Genomic DNA, 25,720 nt, shown 5'->3' on the forward strand with positions numbered 1-25,720 from the left:
TAAAATGAAGATTTAAATCTGACTCGGTCATCCCACCCATCCCTCTTTCTTCTGTCTCTCCCCAGAAGTGAAACAGACACATTCTTTCTGGGGACAAAGGGTTGATTCTGCTTCTTGCAGCAGATCCAACAGTGCCTGAGTCAAAGACAGGGCCATTGGTCAACTGGGTGAAGACCAGTGCTGTTATGCTGGCCTTGGACCACACATTCCATCAGCGCAGCTCTGGGCTCTGGGGGCTCTGGGGGCTCTGTCAATGGCCTCACTGTCTCTGTCACCTCAGAAACAACAAGAACACTGCTTCTGAATGCGAGAAGCAGGGGAGGGGTTTGAGAAGGAAAGAAACAGAAAATATGACCAAGAAACTGAGACCTTCATGAACATTTAGGCAACTATGAATACCTAAAAACAAACACATTTACGTAAATAGCAAATAACCTACTTTCATTCCTGACAGTGTACAAGTATGGACATATTTATTGTGTTTTATGAAGTTTATTTGTAGAACTCATTGCTTTGGCTCCTGTGCAGTAGGTCCTTCTTCAGTCCAGTGGCTTTGAGACCCCAGTCTACTTGTTTATATAGGGGAGGCCTAGGGAAGGAGGGTAGCTTGACATTTCCTGCCAGCATGCCAAGAGAAAGACGTTATTTGCCTAACATATTTCCTGTCTTACTTTGTACTGTCACATTCTCAGTTAAAACCAGACTACTGCGCTCAAGCCAGATGCACAAGTCTTTATTCCCACTGCCATGACATTGCTGACCTCTGCTGAAATAACACAGTGTTTGTTAATACTCAGTCGGTCTCAGATCCGTCAGTTTAGTGGGCTTATGTGAACCTCAATTGCTTAGATATGAACATCCTTGCAAAGCAGTTGAAAAATACTGGAATCTAACTTGTGTTTGTGATGTTGCCCCCTGTTGTAGTTGTTACAAAACTAAAATGTATACAGCTAAAGCCTTTTCAGATAGTACCTTTCCTAAGACTACAGCATTAAAATATTAACGTTTTTTTAAATGTATTTTTATTGTAATTCAAAACTTTGTAGTAAAGAGAATACTGTGAGTAAGAGCTCAGATGGGCAGGGTTAGTCACATGCTGGGGGAAAAAGCGACAGGTTAACAGTTGTAATAAAGCACACCTGTCAGACAAACCTGTCCTTTATATTGAAAAAAAAAATATTTAAAGGAATAAAACATTAAAAAGGGTTTTAGTAGGCTAGTGCGTGAGCAGTAGGAATAAAAAGATACTGACTGGAAATGTGTTTGACTAAGCTGCATTCACAGTGGTGGGTGATTTGCTCCACCTTGTGGAAAACAGCCAAGCTTCCATTTCAGGTTCCATCTCACCCTGTCAATTAAAGCAGTAAAAACAAAAGGTCCAGGAGTGAAAATGACTTTATATGGTCTTAGATCCGTTGGACCTGGTCTGTTTACACTGACGTCATCCTCTTATCTAGGCTGCTGACAACTTATTACAACGCCAAGCATTAGAAGGCCCACCTTTAACAACATCCGTTTAAGATAAGGATCCAGTGTGCTCAAATATCTAGTTCCTAAGACAAAGACAAAGACTTCATTTTCCAGGGCTGCTTTGTCCAGTGCTGTTTGGGTACTTACCTGGCAGACTTTTACGCCCATGTGCAATTAGTCGGGGGGTGTGATTTGTCAACGAAATATGGGTTCATTTGACTTGGAAATCTGGAATAAGAGAGCCAGTTCTGAACAAAAGCTGATTGGTGGAATGTGCGAATTGCAAAGGAGGGAGTTGCATATGGGTGTGGCCATCTGTCTCAGGTACATTACAACCAGGTTCTTCACTCATTAACATATGGGAATAGTAGCCTACCTTTCTAGTTTATTCTTGACTAATTTGTCTCATTCATTATGGACTATTTCTGATTGACTTAAATGAAAAGTGGATAACCTGAGTATTTTGCTTCAAATACAGATACAATAAAGACTCTCACAATGAGTGGTAAGTGCTGTTAAATGATTTATTGAATTGTATCCTGTATTTCCCACTATATTAACCTACTGACTGATAATGGGTTAATAGCAGACAGACACATGCCACTAAAACGTTAGCCTCTTATTGACGGTTACATTTTGTTTGTATTGTGATCTCTTTAAAGGCAATGTTTGGGAATAAAAATATAGACTACATTCTTTTTGTTTCTTTCGAGATATTGTCTGCTCAAGTGAATACATTTGTTTGACGAAAAGAGGTGTCAAATTATATGTTTCATTTGTAGATTTAATTTAGCAAAAGTGAGGAAGGTGGTTGGAGAGATTCCACGGGACACAGATCTGTCTCAACCTGCCTGTCTATTAACCTATATAGTAACACAGGTGCGTGAGGGGGGAGGTGTTACTTTGGACATTATTGGTGAATAATTTCCTCTTTCAAAAACACTCACACCATTAATTTATCAACATACTGCATGTTTACAGCCAACATGACCTTAGCTTGCAGAAACACCATGCGCATGGATATTAACATTTAATTAATATTTAACATTTAAGGGTATAACTTTCTTTTGTAGTGGAACATATTTACAAGCCACCCTTGATTTCTTCTTGAAATTAAGATTAGAGGCTTAAACCAGTCTTCTGTTGCTTTAAGAAGTGAGTGAACTTGTTTTTTTTTTAAACGAGTGCAGATATGTGAATGCTAATCTGGTGACCAATGCTATTTTAAGAGAAACATGATGATATCTATGAGTTATGCATTTTGTTAGACTTTTTGAGAGTTTTTTTATCTGTGCCATTTTCTTAAAGATATTCTCAGTTCAGCTGCTCTTCGGCTGAGATTTTTGTCTGTAGTGTGTTTTTAGGTGTTTGATATGAATCACACCAATGTTTGCATTCTTGAGCTCCAGGACAGAGTGACTATTCTCCCTCTCAACCAAAGCTATGCAACACCAGCGGCAAACGTCTGCAGTTAAGTGGACCATCAGACTTGCCCCCCCAGAAATGCTGGTATTGAAATGCTGGTATTGAAATGCTGGTATTGAAATGCTGGCATTGAAATGCTGGCATTGAAATGCTGGTATTGAAATTATTAAACAGGATCTCATGCATATCAACATACAATGTTAATAGAGGTCTCTTATCCCCACATTTATATTTAACGTGCGTTATAACAAAGCCATGGCACAGCCATCACAGCAACCCTCTTCAGCTAGAAAACATATTTTAGAAATGCATTTAAAGTTCTGCTCATATGTTTGCCTAACCTGGCAGAAATTGTGAAATCTGGGCATTGATTTTGAAAATATGACTGATCATGCAAAAAAACTGTATTTTATTGAAGGATAGTGTGAAGCCATTTATTATCACATAGTTGTTTGGCTCTTTTTTAAATCATAATGACAAATAGAAATCACCCAAATGGCCCTGATCAAAAGTTTACATACCCCTTGAATGTTTGGCCTTGTTACAGACACACAAAGTGGCACACACAGGTGAAAATGGCAATTAAAGGTGAATTTCCTACACCTGTGGCTTTTTAAATTGCAGTTAGTGTTTGTGTATAAATAGTCAATAAGTTTGTTAGCTCTCACATGGATGCACTGAGCAGGATAGATACTGAGCTATGAAGAGCAGAAAAGAACTGTCAAAAAACCTGCGTAACAAGGTAATGAATCTTCATAAAGATGGAAAAGGATATAAAAAGATATCCTAAGCCAGTCAGTACTGTTCAATCACTTATTAAGAAGTGGAAAATTCGGGTGTCTATTGATACCAAGCCAGGGTCAGGTAGACCATGAAAGATTTCAGCCAAAACTGCCAGAAGAATTGTTCAGGATACAAAGAAAACCCCACAGATAACCTCAGGAGAAGTATAAGCTGCTCTGGAAAAAGACGGTGTTGTGGTTTCAAGGAGCAAAATACGGTGATAATTGAACAAAAATGAGCTGCATGGTCGAGTTGCCAGAAAGAAGCCTTTACTGCACCGATGCCACAAAAAAGCCTGGTTACAATATGCCCAACAACACCTTGACATGCCTCACAGCTTTGGGTACACTGTAATTTGGAGTCACGAGACCAAAATGGAGCTTTATGGACACAACCATAAGCACTATGTTTGGAGAGGGGTCAACAAGGCCTATAGTGAACAGAATACCATCCACACTGTGAAGCATGGTGGTGGCTCACTGATGTTTTGGGGGGGTGTGAGCTCTTAAGGCACGGGGAATCTTGTGAAAATTGATGGCAAGAGGAATGCAGCACGTTATCAGAAAATACTGGCAGACATTCTTCTGCACAAAAGCTGTGCATGGGACGCTCTTGGACTTTCCAGCATGACAATGACCCTAAGCAGAAGTCCAAGTTGACACTCCAGTGGTTACAGCAGAAAAATGTGAAGGTTCTGGAGTGGCCATCACAGTCTCCTGACTTTAATTTCATTGAGCCACTCTGGGGAGATCTCAAACGTGTGTTTCATGCAAGATGACCAAAGACTTTGGATGACCTGGAGGCATTTTCCCAAGACGAATGGGCAGCTATACCACCTGCAAGAATTTGGGGCCTAATAGACAACTATTACAAAAGACGGCACACTGTCACTGATGCTAAAGGAGGCAATACACAGTATTAAGAACTAAGGATATGCAGACTTTTGAACAGGGGTCAGTAAATCTTTTTCTTTGTTGCCACATTTTGTTTTATGATTGTGCCATTCTGTTAGGCATTACAGTTGAATTCAACCTACAGTTGAATGTGAATCCCATAAGAAATAAAAGACATGTGTTTTGCCTGCTCACTCATGTTGTCTTTATAAATGGTACATATATTATCAATTCTCCAAGTGTATGCAAACTTTTGAGCACAATTATAATAATATTTCCCTGGCATTTTTAATTTTGAATGCAGCAAGGCCTATTTCACTGTAATGGTATTTTTTTAAATATTGTTCAATACCTACAGGGTCCTTAAACCCGAGTGATCTGTTGTCTCTCCATCTGACATTAACACACATTTACCAGTAAAAATAACTTGACAAGCCAGTTGCTCTCTCAGATCTCTCTTTCACCATTTACCTAGTGGTTTACAAAAAGGTCCCGACTGTCCTGGCCATGTAGGCCATTCCTGGTTATCTTTCTCCAGTAGACAAAAACACCATCATAAACACATTTTTCCACTAAACTTTCCACTAAATCAGATTGTTAGCTGAACAACGATGCCATGTTTTCTATTACAAGTTGACACAATCAAGACAGAACAACAGAATTATTTCATCCAGGCAGACAGAATCCCTAAGAGGTTACTAGTTAGGCTCCAGTGTTCTACTAAACCATTCAGTTTAAACAATAGCAAATCTGAAAGAGCTATGTGTTTTATATAATAATTGCTAGCTACACATCTCCAGAATGACTGTATATTATAACGCTACAGTGCTTATATAAGTAATACAACTCCCTCAGCCACTGTTTGTTTACCATGAACTAAAGGCACAAATCAAAATAATGAATTACTCAATTACCATCATGGTCCTGTTAAAACTGTGAATACATTCTTCAATCCACATTTGAAAACGTTTCACAAGGATATTGACAGCAGAAAGCTTCGGATCAAACATGAATGGTTTATCACCATTTATGTTCACAACCAAAAATGTATGCCTTCCTGATGACAAGCTGCTGGGTTGTGTTGTGTAATGTAAAGTTAGTTAGTAGGAAGTACTGTCTCTTGAAAGAGGAAAATATTGAGCCCTTATACATTAATCAAAACATCTGCTAATAGGAACTACACTGACATCCAAGGGCTCAGTCGATCTAAAACCACCGTGACAACACACTAGAACCACCGTGACAACACAGTAGAACCACCGTGACAACACACTAGAACCACCGTGACAACACAGTAGAACCACCGTGACAACACACTAGCTGACTTGTATTGCGTTTGGTATAACATCGAGGCACAGCAGAATTACACAAAACGTGATAACAATTCATTTTCATAACTCATACTGGGACTTACTGTGTTGTTTGATGAGCAAAAACTATTCCAACGCTCGTACAAATACCTTAAACATGCCATTTCTACCCGTAACATGTTATTTCAATTAAATCAATTCCCATGGCAGCCGGCTCCTAGCTAGGATTCTCCAGATGGCCGACCTGTGGCTTCAAAGTCCAACAAAAACCAACACACACAGTACCATTAGCAATTAGCAATCCGTTTCAGGGACACATTTGGTCCCACAAGTTTTGATGTGCTGATTTTGCCTTGTTTATTTTTTTTAAGTACCTCCTTCGAGCTCGACCAGCACTGACCTCTTTCCTCTGGACCAGGTACAGCAGTGTGGTCGACAGATTATGTCACGCAGGAGGAGAGGCAGCTGTGGTCTGAGGGGCGCTGTGAGGAGCTGTGGGACAAGGTGGAGGGGGTGAGGCACAAACTGACCCGCATCCTCAACCCAGCCAAGCTGACCCCCTACCTGAGACAGTGCAAGGCCATCGACGAGCAGGATGAGGACGAGGTCCTCAACTCAACCCAGTACCCACTTCGCATCAGCAAGGCCGGTAAGACAGAGTGGGGTAGGGAGACTGCGTGAGACATCGAGGAAAAGGTAGACAGCTGGGAGTGAAACTTTTGTGCTAACATAATTGAAAGGAGACAAAACGTATGGAATGTATGCATTGATTGATTTTGCGTTTGAACAAACCATTCATCTCAATGCTCTCTTTATACAGTTCACAAAAACAGTTACCTAAAGAACAGTTGCAGAGCTTGTTAGCAGAATAACGTCCCTCTTCTGACCATAGAGACGAAGTGAGGGAAGAACCGGCGACCATGTTTCATGCACACGGAGCGGTATCTCCGTCTTTGGGATGTATGTTCTACTTAATCTTATGAACTCTAAATCATAACCGTTTTACAGGCCGTTTGATTGACATCCTGCATGGGCGGGGCCAGCGTGGCCTGCAAGCCTTTATGGAGTCCCTGGAGTTCTACCACCCAGAGCAGTATACCCAGCTCACTGGACAAAAGCCCACCCATCGCTGCTCCATCATCCTGGGTGAGGCTGTGGCCCCACATGGCCTGTTCTCTGTGTTCACCCATCAGCCCTGTCTCATGGTACCCCTTCCCCCTCCCTACCTTGCTGTCTCCCGCCAGATGAAGAGGGCCCAGAGGGTTTGACTCAGTTCCTGCTCCTGGAGGTGCATAAGCTGAGGGAGCAGCTGCGCGGGAGCCGCCTGTGTGAGCGCCGCCTGTCCCAGCGTTGCCGCACGGCTGAAGAGGAGCGCAGCCGTGCCGAGCGTAAGACGCAAGACCTGCAACATGACCGGCTGCAGATGGAGAGGTAGATCACACAGCGCTCACAGCACACAGGGCTCACAGCACACAGGGCTCACAGCACACAGGGCTCACAGAACAGCACTCACAGAACACAGGGCTCACAGCACAGGGCCATGCACACAGGGCTCACAGCACACAGGGCTCACAGCACACAGGGCTCACAGCACACAGGGCTCACAGCGTTTACAGCACACAGGGCTCACAGAACAGCACTCACTGCACAGGGCTCACAGCGCTCACAGTACACAGGGCTCACAGAACAGCACTCACAGCACAGGGCTCACAGCACAGGGCCATGCACACAGGGATCACAGCACAGGGCTCACAACACACAGGGCTCACGGAACAGCACTCATAGCACAGGGCTCACAGCGCTCACAGCACACAGGGCTCACAGAACAGCACTCACAGAACACAGGGCTCACAGCACACAGGGCTCACAGAACAGCACTCACAGAACACAGGGCTCACAGCACAGGGCCATGCACACAGGGCTCACAGCACAGGGCTCACAACACACAGGGCTCACAGAACGGCACTCACAGCACAGGGCTCACAGCACAGGGCCATGCACACAGGGCTCACAGCACAGGGCTCACAGCACACAGGGCTCACAGAACAGCACTCACAGAACACAGGGCTCACAGCACAGGGCCATGCACACAGGGATCACAGCACACAGGGCTCACAGCACACAGGGCTCACAGCACACAGGGCTCACAGCGTTTACAGCACACAGGGCTCACAGAACAGCACTCACTGCACAGGGCTCACAGCGCTCACAGTACACAGGGCTCACAGAACAGCACTCACAGCACAGGGCTCACAGCACAGGGCTCACAGCGTTGTGGTTGCACTCCCTGGCGCTCACCACACCCCCTTTCCAATCCCACATGTTTGCTGAACGTGTCTACCGCAGGCTGCGTCAGGACTGGGAGGCCAGCAGCAGGGAGCTGGCCTGGGTGAAGGACAGGCATCTGGAACAGGCTGAGAAGTACTCCCGCGCCCTGGAGGATCAGGCCAAGGCCTCGGCACGCGAGAGAGAGCTGCTGGGACAGGTACAGAGAAGAGGACCCAACAACAGACATTCATTTCTGGGGCTCACTGAATGCTGCCACAATGTTAACAGCAGCTGGAAGGATTGATGGACAGGCCATATCAGAGGTTTATAAAGGGCTGTTAAGACACCACATTATAGGTTGTTTTTCCCCTGGTTGGATTCCCATTCTCATTCATAACTAACCTTTCTTTACAGGTGGAGCAGCTGAAGACCAGACTGATGGAGCTGGATGAACAGATTGAGAGCAGCCCTGTCTCTGCAGTTCCTGTCAACAGTAAGAGTTTGGTGCCCCACTGCATCAACAGCAGTCCTGCTGTTCCCAGGGAGAGGGAAAAACCACTGCATCAGATTAGCATCAAGGGGTCAGATAACATTAAAACACAGGTATGATTTGCAACTCACAATGAACCTGAGGATGTGATGTTCTCCCGCTCGGACTGTGAAGCTTTAACTCTCGTGCTGTTGTGTTTTTACCTCAGGCTCTTTTGGACATCATACAGCAGGACCGCAAAGAGGCGACAGAGCAGAGACACGAGCTGTGTGGTACTATTGCCAGAATACAGGGGGAGCTAGAGAACTCTGAGGCATTTAGGCAAATGGTGAGAGAGGACAAAAAGAGCCCATTCATACCATTCAAATCATTCCCAATGCGGGAATCACTTTCAGGGTCTTTTATAGCTCAAACCGTTCAGACTGTAAAGCACACAATGGTATCCAATGACGCAGTTGACCAAGATTGCCTGTACTGCAAACATTCACAGACGCTTTCATGGACGTGATTATACCGAGTCCCAGATTCCCCCCAAAAAATCTAGCTCAATGTATTTTTTAGTCCAGGATTAGGCTTAATCTGTGGCTGTGAAACTGGCCCAGAATGTTTGGGAAAGGGATTACACGCAATGATGTACCAGTTGCTTTGGTCTGGACTCAAGTGTGTGTTTCTTGTGCTATTGTGTGTTTGATAGTGTGTTGTGTTTTGTAGCTGGAGTCTCAGGTGAAGCAACTGCAGGTAAAGTTTAGGACAATACAGCTGGACTGGGAGATGGAACAGAAGAGAAGCATTTCCTACTTCAACCAGATTATGGAGCTGGAGAAAGAGAGGGACCAGGTCAGTAAGAAAATGGGTTAGAGCACTTGAAATTATGATTTTTAGTGATTATTAAACTGGGGGTGTGAAAGTAAATAGTTTGCAGTTGTCTGGACTCTAAAGCATATGGATTTTTTATTACTTTTTGCTGGATTATACAAAGTATTTATTTGCACAAATGACTCATCACTAATCTTAACCTAATTTTTTAGTCTGCTCATGCAGGTATTTTAATTACAGTTGGGGATGAAACTATTGTCTCTAAAACTATGCTGAAAACTGTGTCGTACCATTGAAAGAGGAGGCAGGACAAAGGTGCAGGGAGGATGGAGGACTTTTAATAAAACTAAGAAGTAACAAAACAGAACAATGTTACAAAAAAGGAACAGAATCCCAATAATGACGTCCAGATACTCTAGGGAAGGAGGAACTTCAATAGGGACCGTGACGGCATGTGAGGGCAATAGCATCAAACAGGTGTCCATCCTCCAAATGAGGGCACTGGATTCCACAGGCACGCGAGGCGTGCAGTAGCTTCATTAGCAATCTCAATAACTTAATTCAAAATAAATTAAATCTGTAAAACATGAGTAAAACAAACATACAACTAACAAAATTGGGAAAAACAACAAAAGGCTAGCGAATAGTAGCTAAGCAGAGTAGGCTCGGGGTCGTTGTTCCACTTGAAGACCCATGATGACAGATTTCAACATGATTATTCACAATGCCATACACACGTTGAAGGCACCCAGACTGTCAGAGGCAGAGAAGTAACCCCGTAACGGAAAATCACTGAAGCTTATGTTTGAACTTCTTGTGGGGTAGAAGTTCTATTTTTTGAAGGCTTCATTTTGTTTTCTGTAAACATAGATGGTTATGCTTTATGCTTTTTTTTAGACATTTCTGGTAAATTACATCATCTCAATGTGGTCTTAACAAAATGAAACCTTCAGAAATCTGTCCACAGGAGGTTGTTCCAGAAGGATTATTGTGTTTCGTCATATTGTAGTCGGTCTTTCTTGTTTCTGGATAGTCGGTCTTTCTTGTGTCTTTCTTGTTTCCAATACTGGATCTCCTGCCTTATAAAACCCTTTCACTGACTTGGCGAAAGATGGTGCATGTTGAAACATATTGTACCTTGTGTTTCAACGTCAGTTTGAATCTGTGTGACAGGTGATCAAGGGGCTTTCTCCACCAAACTGCCATCAAGTTTTCTCTTGCCGCCACATCCAGGGAGGTTGGCTACATTGGCATGGATGTTATACGTCTCAATTACATAACATCTGGAGATGGACCTGTAGCCATGAGATTTCCCATTCTTGTGTTTCACCTCATACAATTCTTAGATTTTCTTTTGTTTCTACTAATTTCAGTAAATTCACTGATGCAATACAGGAGAGTCCCTATGTTGAATTAAACTGGTTTCATACGTGATTTTCATATTGTCGGCCCATACAACTCCCCAAAAGGGATTTCCATTTTAAAGTAAAGGAGAATTAGAAATTCAACAGTTTTCTACAAACCCGATTCCAAAAAAGTTGGGACACTGTACAATTGTGAATAAAAACAGAATGCCTTGATGTGGAAGTTTCAAATTTCAATATTTTATTCAGAATACAACATAGATGACATATCAAAGGTTTAAACTGAGCAAATGTATCACTTTAAGGGAAAAATAAGTTGATTTCAAATTTCATGGCATCAACACATCTCAAACAAGTTGGGACAAGGCCATGTTTACCGCTGTGTGGCATCCCCTCTTCTTTTTATAACAGACTGCAAATGTCTGGGGACTAAGGAGACAAGTTGCTCAGGTTTATGAATAGGAATGTTGTCCCATTCTTGTCCAATACAGGCTTCTAGTTGCTCAACTGTCTTAGGTCTTCTTTGTCGCACCTTCCTCTTTATGATGCGCTAAATGTTTTCTATGGGTGACAGATCTGGACTGCAGGCTGGCCATTTCAGTACCCGGATCCTTCTTCTATGCAGCCATGACATTGTAATTGATGCAGTATGTGGTCTGGCATTGTCATTTTGGAAAATGCAAGGTCTTCCCTGAAAAAGATGAAGTCTGAATGGGAGCATATGTTGTTCTAGAACTTGGATATAAGCATTGATGGTGCCTTTCCAGATGTGTAGGCTGCCCATGCCACACGCACTCATGCAACCCCATACCATCAGAGATGCAGGCTTCTGAACCGAGCGCTGATAACAACATGGGTTGTCCTTGTCCTCTTTAGTCCGGATGACATGGCGTCCCAGTTTTCCAAAATTATCTTCAAATTTTGATTTGTCTGACCACAGAACACTTTTCCACTTTGCCATAGTCCATTTTAAATGATCCTTGGCCCAGAGAAAACGCCTGCGCTTCTGGATCCTGTTTAGATACGGCTTCTTTTTAGACCTATAGAGTTTTAGCCGGCAACGGTGAATGGCACGGTGGATTGTGTTCACCAACAATGTTTTCTGGAAGTATTCCTGAGCCCATGTTGTGATTTCCATTACAGTATCATTCCTGTATGTGATGCAGTGCCGTCTGAGGGCCCGAAGATCACGGGCATCCAGTATGGTTTTCCGGCCTTGACCCTTACGCACAGAGATTGTTCCAGATTCTCTGAATCTTTGGATGATATTATGCACTGTAGATGATGATAACTTCAAACTCTTTGCAATTTTTCTCTGAGAAACTCCTTTCTGATATTGCTCCACTATTTTTCACCGCAGCATTGGGGGAATTGGTGATCCTCTGCCCATCTTGACTTCTGAGAGACACTGCCACTCTGAGAGGCTCTTTTTATACCCAATCATGTTGCCAATTGACATAATAAGTTGCAAATTGGTCCTCCAGCTGTTCCTTATCTGTACATTCTACTTTTCCGGCCTCTTATTGCTACCTGTCCCAACTTTTTTGGAATGTGTACCTCTCATGAAATCCAAAATGAGCCAATATTTGGCATGACATTACAAAATGCCTCACTTTCAACATTCGATATGTTATAAATATTCTATTGTGAATTAAATATAAGTTTATGAGATTTGTAAATTATTCCATTCCTTTTTTACTCACAATTTGTACAGTGTCCCAACTTTTTTGGAATCAGGTTTGTAGAAGAAAAAGAAAAAATGTTTTTTTATAAAGTGTAAAGGTATTCAACGGTATTCAGTATTTCAGTCAAAAAAGGATACAATAACAGTTAAATCACTATCATTTCTGCAAAAAATGTGTTTCATCAGTTAAGAAAATGTTCCCACCCATGAATAATTTTTTGAATGTATTTAATTGTATGACTTATAAAATAAATTACATTATGTGTCAATGTGGTCGTGGCAGTGTCCCCCACATGATTTGCTTCAACGAAAATGCAGTCTTGCAGCTGAATGTGGTTGCCTACCTCTGTTGTACATCCCATAAAGTCTGAATGTGGTTGCCTACCTCTGTTGTACATCCCATAAAGTCTGAATGTAGTTGCCTACATCTGTTGTACATCCCATAAAGTCTGAATGTAGTTGCCTACCTCTGTTGTACATCCCATAAAGTCTGAATGTAGTTGCCTACATCTGTTGTACATCCCATAAAGGCTGAATGTAGTTGCCTAGCCATGTTGTATATCCTACAGGCTCTGCGCAGTCGAGACAGCCTGCAGCTGGAATATACAGACTGTCTATTGGACAAGAATCGACTGCGCAAACGCATCGCAGAGCTGCAGGCTAACATGGAGGAGAGGCAGAGAGAACTGGAGAAAGAGAGGGACAGGAGCAGAGAGCAGAGTTCCTCCTGTGTGCACTGTGTGAGTCATCGCTATGTAAAGATGCAGTCTAGGCCTTTTTAAAATAACAAAACGTTTGCTTTAATTCTTCCGTCCATTTGGGCTGGATGTTAAATACATTGCTTAGATTTGCATCATTTGAGTAGAATCACTATAAAACCTCACTTAGCCATAAATTTCACATTTTGACAGCAAGTGGTTTTGATGACCTGCGGCACATATTGGCACATTCTTTCCATAACACTGTAGTAGACCATTTTCGGGGAGACGTTTAGGCTCGACAGCTCCACATTTACAACCAGTGGCCAACCATTCCAGAATGCATCTTTAGTATACACACATACCATACACACTTTGATTATAAATGCATAACAGACACACAGTTTGCAGAAATAATTCTTTACAACTGTTATTGCATTGCCTGTGTGACTCTACTAGTCTCTACTGTCTCCATGCTGTGAGGACCAGTGCTATGGACCCTGCTGCTCCCTGGTGCTCAACCCCCAGCCCAACGGCCCTCAGGAGCTGCTTCGCAAGGTCAGAGTTTATCTTCACCTTGTCATTTTGGCAGCAGCTATTTAAAAACATTATACCAGATATACACCAATTTTAACATCATACTGTAAACACCAACACCAGTCTTTACACCATACTGTAAACACCAACACCAGTCTTTACACCATACTGTAAACACCAACACCAGTCTTAATATTATACTGTAAACACCAACACCAGTCTTAACACCATATTGTAAACATCAACACCTGTCTTAAGGCCATACTGTAAACACCAACACCAGTCTTAACACCATACTGTAAACATCAACACCAGTCTTAACACCATACTGTAAACATCAACACCAGTCTTAACACCATACTGTAAACATCAACACCAGTCTTAACACCAAACTGTAACCATCAACACCAGTCTTAACACCATACTGTAACCATCAACAACAGTCTTAATATTATACTGTAAAAATCAACACCGGTCTTAACACCAAACTGTAACCATCAACACCAGTCTTAACACCATACTGTAAACATCAACACCAGTCTTAATATTATACTGTAACCACTTAAGCCTTGAACTTTAGCAAAATAATGAAACAATAAATACAAAGGTTAATAACATTCTGCATATCCATATTATATATGGCTTCATGCCCTGGATGTTCATCCCAATAAACTCCATCAACTGCAAGATGCAATCCTATCAATATGGGCCAACATTTCTAAAGAATGCTTTCAGCACCTTGTTGAATCAATGCCACGTAGAATTAAGGCAGTATTTGTATGGTGTTCCTAATAATCCTTTAGGTGAGTATATATGCAACATTTTCAGTTTCTCTGGTTTTACTATTCATAGGTATATTTGAGAAAAATGACCTGTTTTGTTTTATTCTATAAACTACTGACAACATTATTCCCAAATAAAAATATGGTCACATACAAATGTTTTAACTAAGGAAGAGTTCAGAAATCAATATTTGGTGGAATAACCCTGATTTATAATCTTGGCATGCTCTCCATCAGTCAGTTCACATTGCTGTTGGGGGACTTTATGCCACTCCAGCCACAAGCATTTAAGTAGCTCAGCTTTGTTTGATGGCTTGTGACCATCCATTTTCTCCTTGATCAAATTCCAGAGGTTTTCAATGGGGTTCAGGTCTGGAGATTGGCCATGACTGGGTCTTGATCTGGTCGTCCTCCATTCACACCTTGATTGACCTGGCTGTGTGGCATGGAGCATTGTCCTGCTGGAAAAAACTATTCTCAGAGAAACATTGTCAGAGCAGAAGGAAGTACTGAATACATATAATGTTTGTCCCTCCATTTACTGTAATTGGCATTACTGCTTAAAACAACATAAGATTGTAAGAACCCTTAGCATTACCTTACATTTAAGCATGGATCATTAAGCAAAATTATTCTATCAAATACATTTTATTAAGCCCTTTTTACATCAGACTCTGGATTTAGCCCAGAGAAATTTATAAATTATTCCAATTGCACTCTTAATATCTCACCCGGCACAGCCAGAAGAGGACTGGTCACCCCTCTGAGCATGGGTCCTCTCTAGGTTTCTTCCTAAAATTCGTCCTTCTTAGGGAGTTTTTCCTAGCCACTGAAATCCAACACTCCTGTTGTTTGCTCCTTGGGGTTTAAGGCCAGGTGTCTCTGTAAAGCACTTTGTGACAACTCCTGTTGTAAAAAGGGCTTTATAAATAAATGTGATTGATAAATTTGATTGTAACCCAGGATGAGACTTACAGAGGGGCCAGACTCTGAGGGTGGCCAGTCCTCTTCTGGCTGTGCCGGGTGAAGTTCATTCAGAGTCTTCAGGCAAAAACTAGGTCTGCAACACAACCAGATGGACAGGGGTAGTTAGGAATCATCAGGCTAGGTGGTCCTAAGGCGTGGTCCAAGAGCTGAGATCCTACAGAAATTCAACAGGACAATAGAGATATTTAAGGGTGTATTCCACAGATCCAAAATACCATGATCCAGATACCTCTGCAGGGAATTCCGACTGACCCTTGTTTCTCTGGACAAAGACTAATGACTGACATCAGGGATCAGGAGACACTGTCATTGGAAAATTCACCAAAATACATTTAAATATTGATCAAAAGACCATGCTGAAATGCCATCATACTCAATGAAATTGTCTTTGGGTGTTACTTTTCAACTGGTATTTTATTATTGGTATTACTTAGCAATTGAGTTGTAATAAATTTTGATTGACATGGTTCTTCCCGTTCTACTTGTTCAGAACAATGCAGGGATTATAGTTTCTAAAAAATGTTAAGCAACTCCTTCAGTCCTACAGTAAGCAAACTGAATGCCTCTGTCAGCAGCATGTTGGCACCTGTAGCCAGGATTCCGGTCAATGAACAAATGTTTTCCTTTCTTTGTCACAGTCTCCCCCTGTAGGTCAAACTAATCAAACCTTGGAAGGTGAGTCTATATTTCAGAAGCGACTGCAAGATTGTGGTTTTGCAGAAAATAGCATTTCTGAATCCTTCCCTATTTCTGTATATATATATATATATTCAATTTTCGTCTTTGCTTAGGTTATTCTGAGTTGTCACATCAATGTCACTGATGAACAATTAACATGTATGTCAACTGCATTTAGAAATAGGCAAGACCTGTATTGACAATTTCGATGACTACCTTCTTTTGTTTGCAGGTTCTCTCTCAAACTCAGAGGATGATCTTTTGACGCCCGTGAGTAGATTAACACTCAAAAACACCTTGTGATGTGAAGGTTCTATCTGCGCAAAGCACACATTCTGAGGTGTGCGTCTACGATTTTGCAATCCTTAATCTCAAAACCATTTAGTGATCTTTTTAGATAACCCTGTGAGGTCCTTACCTTAAAGAGCTCATGAGTGCAGAGTATTACAAAAACTCTGTCGGCAGAAACCTGAGGCCGCTGAGGGAATAACACCGGTGTTTAAAGCCATGTTCTTTGTCTTGTGTTTGAGCGTCTTGTTATCTGTATCTTGTTTTGTCTGTACACTGTATTCTTTTTCTGCTTGTTTTTAATCATTGAACCTAAACTGTATGTGTAAACATACAGCTCCAGAAAAAAATTAAGAGACCACTTTTTCCAAAAGAGTTGAAAAGGAATGTTCTGAGTGAGGAACTGAAGCGTTCCATTTGCAGAGGTCTCTTAATTTTAGCCCTTCTGTTCCTCACTCAAAATCTTCCTTTTCAAAATGTTTGGAAAGGAAAGAAAAAGGTGCAGTGGTCCGAATTTTTTCTGGAGCTGTGTGTATGCAGGGCCCGGCTGTAAAGGAGACCTTGGTCTCAGTGTGTGTTCCTTGTTTAAATAAAGGTTTAATAATAGTCAAACAATGAAAAGTATTGCAAAAGATGACAAGAAGCTAACATATGAATAATCAATAATTTGCAAAAGTTTGCTTAGAGAAAATAAGCACTTATTTCATTTTAGATTTCGGAAAGAAAGAAAAGCCAGCATTAAACAGTTGGATTTTTTAGATTGAACCTTAAAGCCTCAGGTTCAAAGACGTTTGCACAGCAATAGCTTTCTGGCATTTTCATTGTTTTTATCATAAATCGACTTAAGATGTGGCTCACATAGCCAATAGAGGACCAACTGAAGAGCATTTTTGTGTGAATAACTCCTTTTTGTGTCCATTGTGTTCCAGACTGTAGACAGTGAGAAGGACATCAACAGACTCTCCATTTTCCCCTTCCCTCCCTGTATGAACTCCATTCATCGAAGGGTCACCTTGGAGTAAGTCACACCACAGGAAGCAACCTCTTTAGCCTAGAAATACTATTCTCTTAAATCACCAACTGTTTATAATGTACATAAAAATAGATAATTGATGAAGGAAACTCCTCTCGTTATCTCGTCTGTACACAGATTTGACCAGGACTCATGGGGCAGTGATGAGAACCTCGCAGGTTTGGTCCAGCTAACCAAATCTACTCGCCTGTCTACAGATACATGCGAGTACAGATTAGATGTGTAGCGATGTCTCATGTGGTGTCTTGTGTTTCAGGATTCCAGAATGAGCTCTCCCTGTCAGACTCCTGTAGCTCCCAACATTCTGACCTCTTCCCACCTGACCTCATCAACCTGCCCCCGGTCCCTCCACGCAAGCCCAACAGCAGCCTGCGGTAAGTCTCCATCTCTCTGCTGTCTGCGTCAGGGGAGACACATTCAACATACAGTGTGCACATGTGCAAACCGTTTCTGCTATGAGATATATTCTTAGTGGTAGAGGGTTACTTATTGGGGTAGGGGTGATGGTCAAACTCATGGTGGCAAATCACAAAAATGCGCCACCCTTAGTTTCTATTTGATCCTACAACTTTAAAAAGTTATGGCAACATAAAAAATGTAAGTAGTTCATCAGTGATTTGCTTGTAGCCAATGTACCATGGTAATTAGGTATATTTAAAGCAAACTTTTTTGTTGATAAATATAACACATTCAGTGACTTCTGATCATGATTTCTGCATTGTTTAAAATGTATATTTTTTCGTCGATGATAATTACAAGAACAAAAACTTCAGCATGTACTTTATTGGTGTGTGTTCAAAACAGCATGACATGTACAAAAAAATATTGAATATTCTGTAATATCTGAACAATTATTTGTGAATATAAATCAATAACTTAGAATAAATGAAGTTGTTTTAAAATATTTTAAGTTACCCTAACAACTTGCAAGCTGTTCTTAAAGCATAGCCTACGTAGATGCGTCGCATGATGGCGATTTTACTTAAAATGGAACTCCAGTTGGTTTCATATTTACGTGTCCGTCTGTAATGAACCTCAGTTGTTTATAGGAACTAGTTTTGCTGTCTCCTTCCGCTCCCTAATTTAACCTACACACAGGCACGCGGTGAAACATACTCAATCACAGTTAAAGAACTAGGAGTCTAGGTTACCTGTACGCTCATGGCAGAACGGAAAAGAAGCATTGTTTGGGGTTATTTCACTCCAATAAACAAACGTGAAGCAACATGTGATCTTCGTAAAAAGTCTACGATATTTTGGTAGTACTACAAACTTGTTAAAACAAGAATCAACCACATAAAATAGCATGATGAGGTACAGCGGAGGCGATCAGAGGAGAGAACGCAGGCACAAAGTAAGGCAGTTATCTGACACAAGCCATATGTATATACACAGTATAGTATGTGTATAGATAATATTCGTTTTTTAAATAATGTCAATACAAAGCAGGAAATACTAATTATTTTGCTAAAAGGCTATCACAGTGCAGAATATTACAGTCGGTGCCTTTACATGTAAACTAATATCCTGATACACCGAGGTTAAAGTCATATTTTCAAACAACATCTGAATTAATTATATCAGTTTTGAGGAAAAACTTATATGGATTGCTCAGGATTTCTAAAGCATAGAAAATCTCATAAAATGTTCTCAAAGTAAAGATCTCAATCTCACAAAAGTGTCACCTATCAAATTGTGTAAGGCATTATGGAACTCTTAAACTCTAATTATTGCATGTAGGTATTTAATCTAACCATTTTAGGTTATGAGTTAGACGGTCCAGAAAGACTTAAAAACATTACGTTTAGCTCGTAGAATTGTCTTCCAATAGAGGACTTCCAAAGAGCAGCAGAGATTACAAGAAACCTGGGAGAGATCAATGTGAAGGACCTCCAGACAGTCTCGATTGTTGAAGACAGAGTTTTTAAGGCAGGGCAGCCCAATCCTGTTCCTGGAGATCTACTGTTCTGTACTGTTCTTCAAACCCATTTTGTGACTTACCAAATTAAGCTTTTCAACCATCTAATTATTAGATTAAGGTGTGCTAAATTAGTTGGAGAGAAAACCTACAGGACCGTAGATCTCCAGGAACAGGGTTGGGCAGCCCTGTTTTAAGGTATTTGTGAAGTCCCTTAATTGGTATTATAAAATCCCAAGCCGTAAAACGCTTGATGGAGGGTACAATGGCAGACCTGTATAAAGACTGTCAAGACATAGTAAGGGCAACTTTACAACATTCAGACAGTGCTGTTTTCACAACAGAAATGTGGATTTCCAGGCATATTTGACTGTCCTTTCCTTTCATTGCAACCAGCAAATACATACACAAGACTTTTAAAAGTATCGGTGTTGGTGTCGGGATACTAGACTTGGTGTTACTTAATATCAGATTGAAAAGAAAATCAGTGGTTTCGCTCCATCTCTAACAACTACAACACAATACCTCACAAACGAAACTGTACAGAACGGAACTAAACAGTGCAGCAGATGATGAGTGAGTTGCATTTGCCAGATTGGTGGCGTGTTCGAGGGAGTGAGTTGCATTTGCCAGATTGGTGGCGTGTTCGAGGGAGTGAGTTGCATTTGCCAGATTGGTGGCGTGTTCGAGGGAGTGAGTTGCATTGGCCAGATTGGTGGCATGTTCGAGGGAGTGAGTTGCATTTGCCAGATTGGTGGCGTGTTCGAGGGAGTGAGTTGCATTTGCCAGATTAGTGGCGTGTTCGAGGGAGTGAGTTGCATTGGCCTGATTGGTGGCGTGTTCGAGGGAGTGAGTTGCAATGGCCAGATTGGTGGCGTGTTCCAGGGAGTTTGTTGCATTTGCCAGATTGGTGGCGTGTTCCAGGGAGTGAGTTGCATTTGCCAGATTGGTGGCGTGTTTGAGGGAGTGAGTTGCGTTTGCCAGATTGGTGGCGTGTTCGAGGGAGTGAGTTGCATTTGCCAGATTGGTGGCGTGTTCGAGGGAGTGAGTTGCATTTGCCAGATTGGTGGCGTGTTCGAGGGAGTGAGTTGCATTTGCCAGATTGGTGGCGTGTTCGAGGGAGTGAGTTGCATTTGCCAGATTGGTGGCGTGTTCGAGGGAGTGAGTTGCATTTGCCAGATTGGTGGCGTGTTCGAGGGAGTGAGTTGCATTTGCCAGATTGGTGGCGTGTTCCAGGGAGTGAGTTGCATTTGCCAGATTGGTGGCGTGTTCGAGGGAGTGAGTTGCATTTGCCAGATTGGTGGCGTGTTCGAGGGAGTGAGTTGCATTTGCCAGATTGGTGGCGTGTTCGAGGGAGTGAGTTGCATTTGCCAGATTGGTGGTGTGTTCGAGGGAGTGAGTTGCATTTGCCAGATTGGTGGCGTGTGCTGGCACGGAACATTCCACCGTCAAGGACTTAATACCAGATCTTCATCAGCATGCATGGAGGATGCGTCAGTCCTCAAAGCAAAATTCAAATTAGAATATAATACGTTTAGCTGCACAATTTTGAAGATGGAAATGCCAAGAATAGATCAGACCTAATTCCTATTCTACTTGTGGGGATGACATGTTTTTACTACATACAATAGCATATTTTATATTTTTTAAAGAGACCACTGAATGCAGTTCAGAATCTTCCAATATCGTGCTTTTATAGGAAGTACCAAAAACTAAAATGTCAGCAGGAAAGAATAAATTAAATTAGAAAAACCTGCTAAAAGATTTTTAAATCATTACCAAACTGCCCCCCCCCTTCTCTAAGAAAAACAGAAAGCCCTCACTAGAACAAAAATAAATGTTCCAAATCTCTCAAGGAATTTTTAACAGTCACCCAGACAAAATGATCTGTCCCTTATGACTATACTGATGACCTATGAACTTTTCTCCTAACACTTCCTCCTCCAGGTTAGAACCCCTTCCTTCCCCATCTACTCCACCCAAAAAAGCAAAAGGCAGCTTGGCGGATGACATCACCATCATTGGGGGCAACCGCACAGGCATCTTTGTTACCAGTGTGCGAGCTGGTTCTCCTGCTGAGCAGTGTGGTCTGAAGGAGGGCAGTGAGTTACTGGAGGTGAGAAACCGGGTATATTTTGGTTAGGTCATTGCTAAAGGCAAATAGATGTGGGTGGGAAAGAGTTGCATTATTAGCATAGCAGACAAATGCCCACAGCAATGTTTGTGTACGACTGCGTCGGTCTTCCCTGTCCAGCTGGAGAAGGTCCTGTTTGGTGGGGGCAGTGTGCTGCTAAACCAGAGCACTGGAGAGGTAGCCCACTTCTCTCTGCAGTGGTGGACAGAGCCCTCCGCCCTCAAACACCACACCAACACAGAGGGTGAGGCCCCAATTCCCAAACCTTACGACCACTGTAACTTGTAAATAGCGTATGGGTCTGATATTCTGAAAGAGTTTCTAAAGTTTCTTTTACTGCTGAGGTTTCCAGGGGAGTAATGTACCACAATAACGCTTGGCCTTTTATACAGGTATCAGTCGGTTTATTGTGAATAGTGAAATGATAAAAGAATGTGTGTGTAACTAAACCACACGCCGCTCTTCCTGTCCTCAGCCTACTCCAAGTTGTGCGCCCAGCGGTCCTCTCCTGCCTTTCAGGGAGCTGATTCCTTCTATGTACGTGTCAACATGGACCTGGACCTCCACAGTGATCTGCCCTGCCTGGGCGTTCGCTGTGATGACATTGTGCACGTCACTGACACCCGCTACAACGGGAAGTACCAGTGGCACTGCACCCTTGTGAACCCCGACACAGCCAAGCCCCTGCGGCAGGGGGCCATGCCTAACTACAACAGGTGAGGGAGGGCTACTGTGTACTGTAGCTCCTACTTTTTGGTATTGTTCGGATGAAACAGTTGTGTAATGCATTTCTTTTTTTTTACTGAGAGTTCACTAGGTGTGTATGCCATGTAAGCATTGTTATTTACAGCAATGAGCTGAGGGCCGACTGTCAGGGAGAGAATGACAGCATTTTTAACCATGTCAGCTTGTGCATTTAGAATCAGAGGCCTTTCATTTCCTGGCCCAGGGAGTGAAAGGTCTCTGGAGGATTACATTTCCATCAGCCTAAATGTTTACCGTTTTAAATGCCAAACTCCCTAAGATGCCTGCTTTAGGATACGTGGGGGTCATGCCACTCAGACTGATGTTTGTATCATATAATTATTTATTATTATTACTGTATTATTATTATTATTATTATTAAGGGGTGACAGGTAGCCTAGTCACAGAAACGTCACTGGTTTCAGTCCCAGAGGCAACAAGGGAAAACAAATCTCTAGAGGTGTCTTGACCAAGGACCAAAATTGCACCAAGTTGTCTGTACGTTGCGCTGAGTCTGCTCAATACCAGCTGTAATAACTTTTCTTAGGTGGACGGTGCTCATAAACTGCATAGGGCAGATGCAGTTTATTACAATGATGAATGTTTAGTCCCTAAATCTTTGTCTACATCAGAGCCCAGCAGCTGTTGTTGGTGAGGTTACGTACCATGGCCCTGGAGCAGAAGGATTTCAAGAAGAAAGTATGTTTCCTTTCATCCTTCCTGTGTGTGAATCTGTGGTACTGTAATCTTGGGGGTTAACCACATTCTCGATTCCTCCACTGCTCACTGTAGATATCCAAGAAGGTATCCGACCGTGTGCGACTGGTCAAGGCTGTGTCCCCTAGTTGTCGTGAGATTGGATCCATACCACAGGTCCTTTACACACTCAGCAATCGTAAGCTTCTCCCAGATTACTTGATATTAATTTCTGTCCCTTGAGGTCTGTGTGTGCATGTGTGTGTGCGTTTGATTGTGTGTATGAATATGTGTGTGTGATTATGTGTGTGTCTTTGTGCTCCTCAGGTCATGAGGAGCACCTGGTGCCTTACAGTATGGTCCAGCCAATACAGGTGAAGACCAAACGGCCTGTCATCTTCTCGCCCTCCCTGCTCTCTCGCGGCCTCATAGAGAGGCTGCTTCAGCCAGCAGAGTCAGGACTGGACTTCAACACCTGCCAACCAGGTATGCACGCACACACAAACACACACACACGGTTGACACAGTGTCACCACACGCCATCTTAGAAGCAAGCTGTGTTTAAAGGTCTAAACTTACTACTGTAGGCTGTGCCTATTAAGCCCTTCTCATGGACTGATTCACAGAACCAATCCAGGCCACAGAAAGAAAGGATAGCACTATTTTCCTGCTAGATTCTTCCACCCCAGAACAGCTTCTTGGGATTAGACTGCAGTCTGTTCAGGAGGTAATAAGCCAGGTATGTAGGATATCGTACATTTGTATCTTTCTCTCTCTCTCACACACACACACACACACATACACACACACTTACACACTAATCTTTTGATGTCCTTTCTCTCAGGACAAGCACTGTCTGTTGGAACTGGGCCTGGGCAGCGTGGAGGGCCTTCTGAGGCAGGGGGTCTACCCTATCATCATTCACATACGACCCAAGAACAAAAAACACAAGCTGAAGTAGGTGTTTGTCTGCATTTGTGTGTGATTACAGCACGTTTTTTTCCCCCTCATGAGTCATTCTATTTTTGTAGAATGTTCTCTATTCCAATTCAGGAGCGACAGTTACAAAGACCCTCCATTTTGCCCCGTTGACAGGAAGTTGCTGACAGGCCGATGGGACGACAGTGTGATGGAGGATGTGTGTCAGGCAGAAGACCTGCAACTGGAGTCTCTGCCCCTGCTTTACCATACTCTGGAACCCAGCACATGGAGCTGCTCTGAGGAGCTCCTACTCGCCATACGCAACGTAATCCACAGTCAGCAAACGGCAATGCTCTGGGTTGAGTTTGACAGGCTCCAATAGATCTCCACCATTACTGCCCAGCTAGAATGTTTTTTAAGATTTTTAAATACATTTCACACACTTCTTTAGATATCAAAATGCACCACTGTGAAGTCTCATCCATAAGATGAATTGAGCCTTGTTCAATTGTTACAATCTTAGTAGCCATGTGTCTCTGTTTATATTTCTTGTCTACATGTAGTAAACATTAGCATTAAACAACACATTTTATCTAACCCTGTTTTTGTATACTTGAATAATTTATAATACAAGGGATTTGTTTAGCGCTTTCCTAACACCTAAAGACATTACTCAATTAGTAATTGGGATATGACTACATTTCATTTCTTTGTTCACTAATTCTGGTAAATTTGTTATTTTGTCTAAAAAAAGGTTAGAAATGTCTGTTGGCATGAGATATATGACAATACAAAATGAATCACATCAAAGAGATAAGCAGTCTCTGCAAACCACAACATGACAGAAATATTGTACAAGTGACATTATTGAGAACGATTAAATGGATTTATTAAGAGGCTTGCATAATCTCACCTAATCCACCATCAATGTGTAGCAACCACCTGGTTGATGACAGGTTTTCACCAGAACATTCACTGCACATCAGCTCTGAGGTGAGCAAGGGTGGAGTCATAGGTACCAACTAGGAATGAATGAGGATTTTTATGTGGCGATGATGGGAATTGGGTGAGTTTGGGAATTTATGGGTTAACCACCCTGCTTTTCTGGTAAGGGTTAAGGAGACTTTGGTGATCACAAATAATCAGGGCAGCCATTAAACGTCCCATCTGATACACAGCACTCAACCTAGGGCAATGGGATTCCATCTTTAGACTAAAGTGAAGTGTGCCCCCTGGTGGCCTTCTAAAACCACTTCTAGTAGCATATTGTTAACCATCTAGGGACCGATCAGGACTAACCCTGGAAGTATAAACTGGCACATGTGCAAAAGGAGAGACAATTGTTGTCAGTAGCTGTAAATCACTCTGGCTAATAATTTACCTACCCAAATACAAATATTCGTGAAAAATTTCCAGAACCCACACCTTTCATTTTAATGGGTTTTTATTTTTTTAAGTGGTTTGGCTAAGGCTGAAATAAGAAATTTGATAGAAAGCTGGCCGTTAATATTACCCTTCCACTTGGTAAACGGCTTCACCTTTGGCAGCGGAATACGCCCCCTGCTGCAGAAAGTACATATAAATCCTGTCAAAGATAAATATAACTGAGCCCAGATATTCAACAGCCAGTCGTTACCAAAGCGAGGTTATTGAAACCGAGCAGGTAGAACAAGTAGCCTGAAGTGGGCAAAACCAAGCAATAATTCTCAATGTTATGTTTACGCGTTTTGGCACTATTCGCATATTAGTCAGGGGATTCCTACTGAACACCATCTAAGCAAAGCAATGTTCACAAACGGAA

At 42.2% G+C, this 25,720-nt stretch overlaps 1 protein-coding gene across 2 annotated transcripts; it reads left to right on the forward strand.

Moving 5' to 3' along the window:
- The first annotated feature begins 1,704 nt into the window (after positions 1 to 1,704).
- Positions 1,705 to 24,516, forward strand: zmp:0000000896 (caspase recruitment domain-containing protein 10). 2 transcript variants are annotated; one of them, XM_029123344.2, is made up of 25 exons: positions 1,705 to 1,794; positions 1,949 to 1,975; positions 6,300 to 6,530; positions 6,890 to 7,027; positions 7,126 to 7,312; positions 8,228 to 8,366; positions 8,564 to 8,752; positions 8,848 to 8,967; positions 9,351 to 9,476; positions 13,073 to 13,243; positions 13,661 to 13,759; positions 16,146 to 16,182; positions 16,418 to 16,455; positions 17,403 to 17,491; positions 17,624 to 17,664; positions 17,763 to 17,880; positions 21,372 to 21,540; positions 21,679 to 21,802; positions 22,034 to 22,274; positions 22,935 to 23,001; positions 23,095 to 23,197; positions 23,326 to 23,484; positions 23,625 to 23,737; positions 23,843 to 23,955; positions 24,094 to 24,516. In XM_029123344.2, exons 2-25 carry the CDS (start codon positions 1,969 to 1,971, stop codon positions 24,299 to 24,301), a joined length of 3,027 nt encoding a protein of 1,008 aa, XP_028979177.2. In that variant the 5' UTR covers positions 1,705 to 1,794; positions 1,949 to 1,968; the 3' UTR covers positions 24,302 to 24,516. The 2 variants fall into 2 exon arrangements, with proteins under 2 accessions (XP_028979177.2, XP_012991468.3); XM_013136014.4 differs by lacking the exon at positions 1,705 to 1,794 and having other exon boundaries at positions 1,843 to 1,975.
- The last annotated feature ends 1,204 nt before the right edge of the window (positions 24,517 to 25,720 follow it).

Source organism: Esox lucius, chromosome 11 (assembly GCF_011004845.1).
Source record: "Esox lucius isolate fEsoLuc1 chromosome 11, fEsoLuc1.pri, whole genome shotgun sequence".
NCBI classification, from domain to species: Eukaryota; Metazoa; Chordata; class Actinopteri; order Esociformes; family Esocidae; genus Esox; species Esox lucius.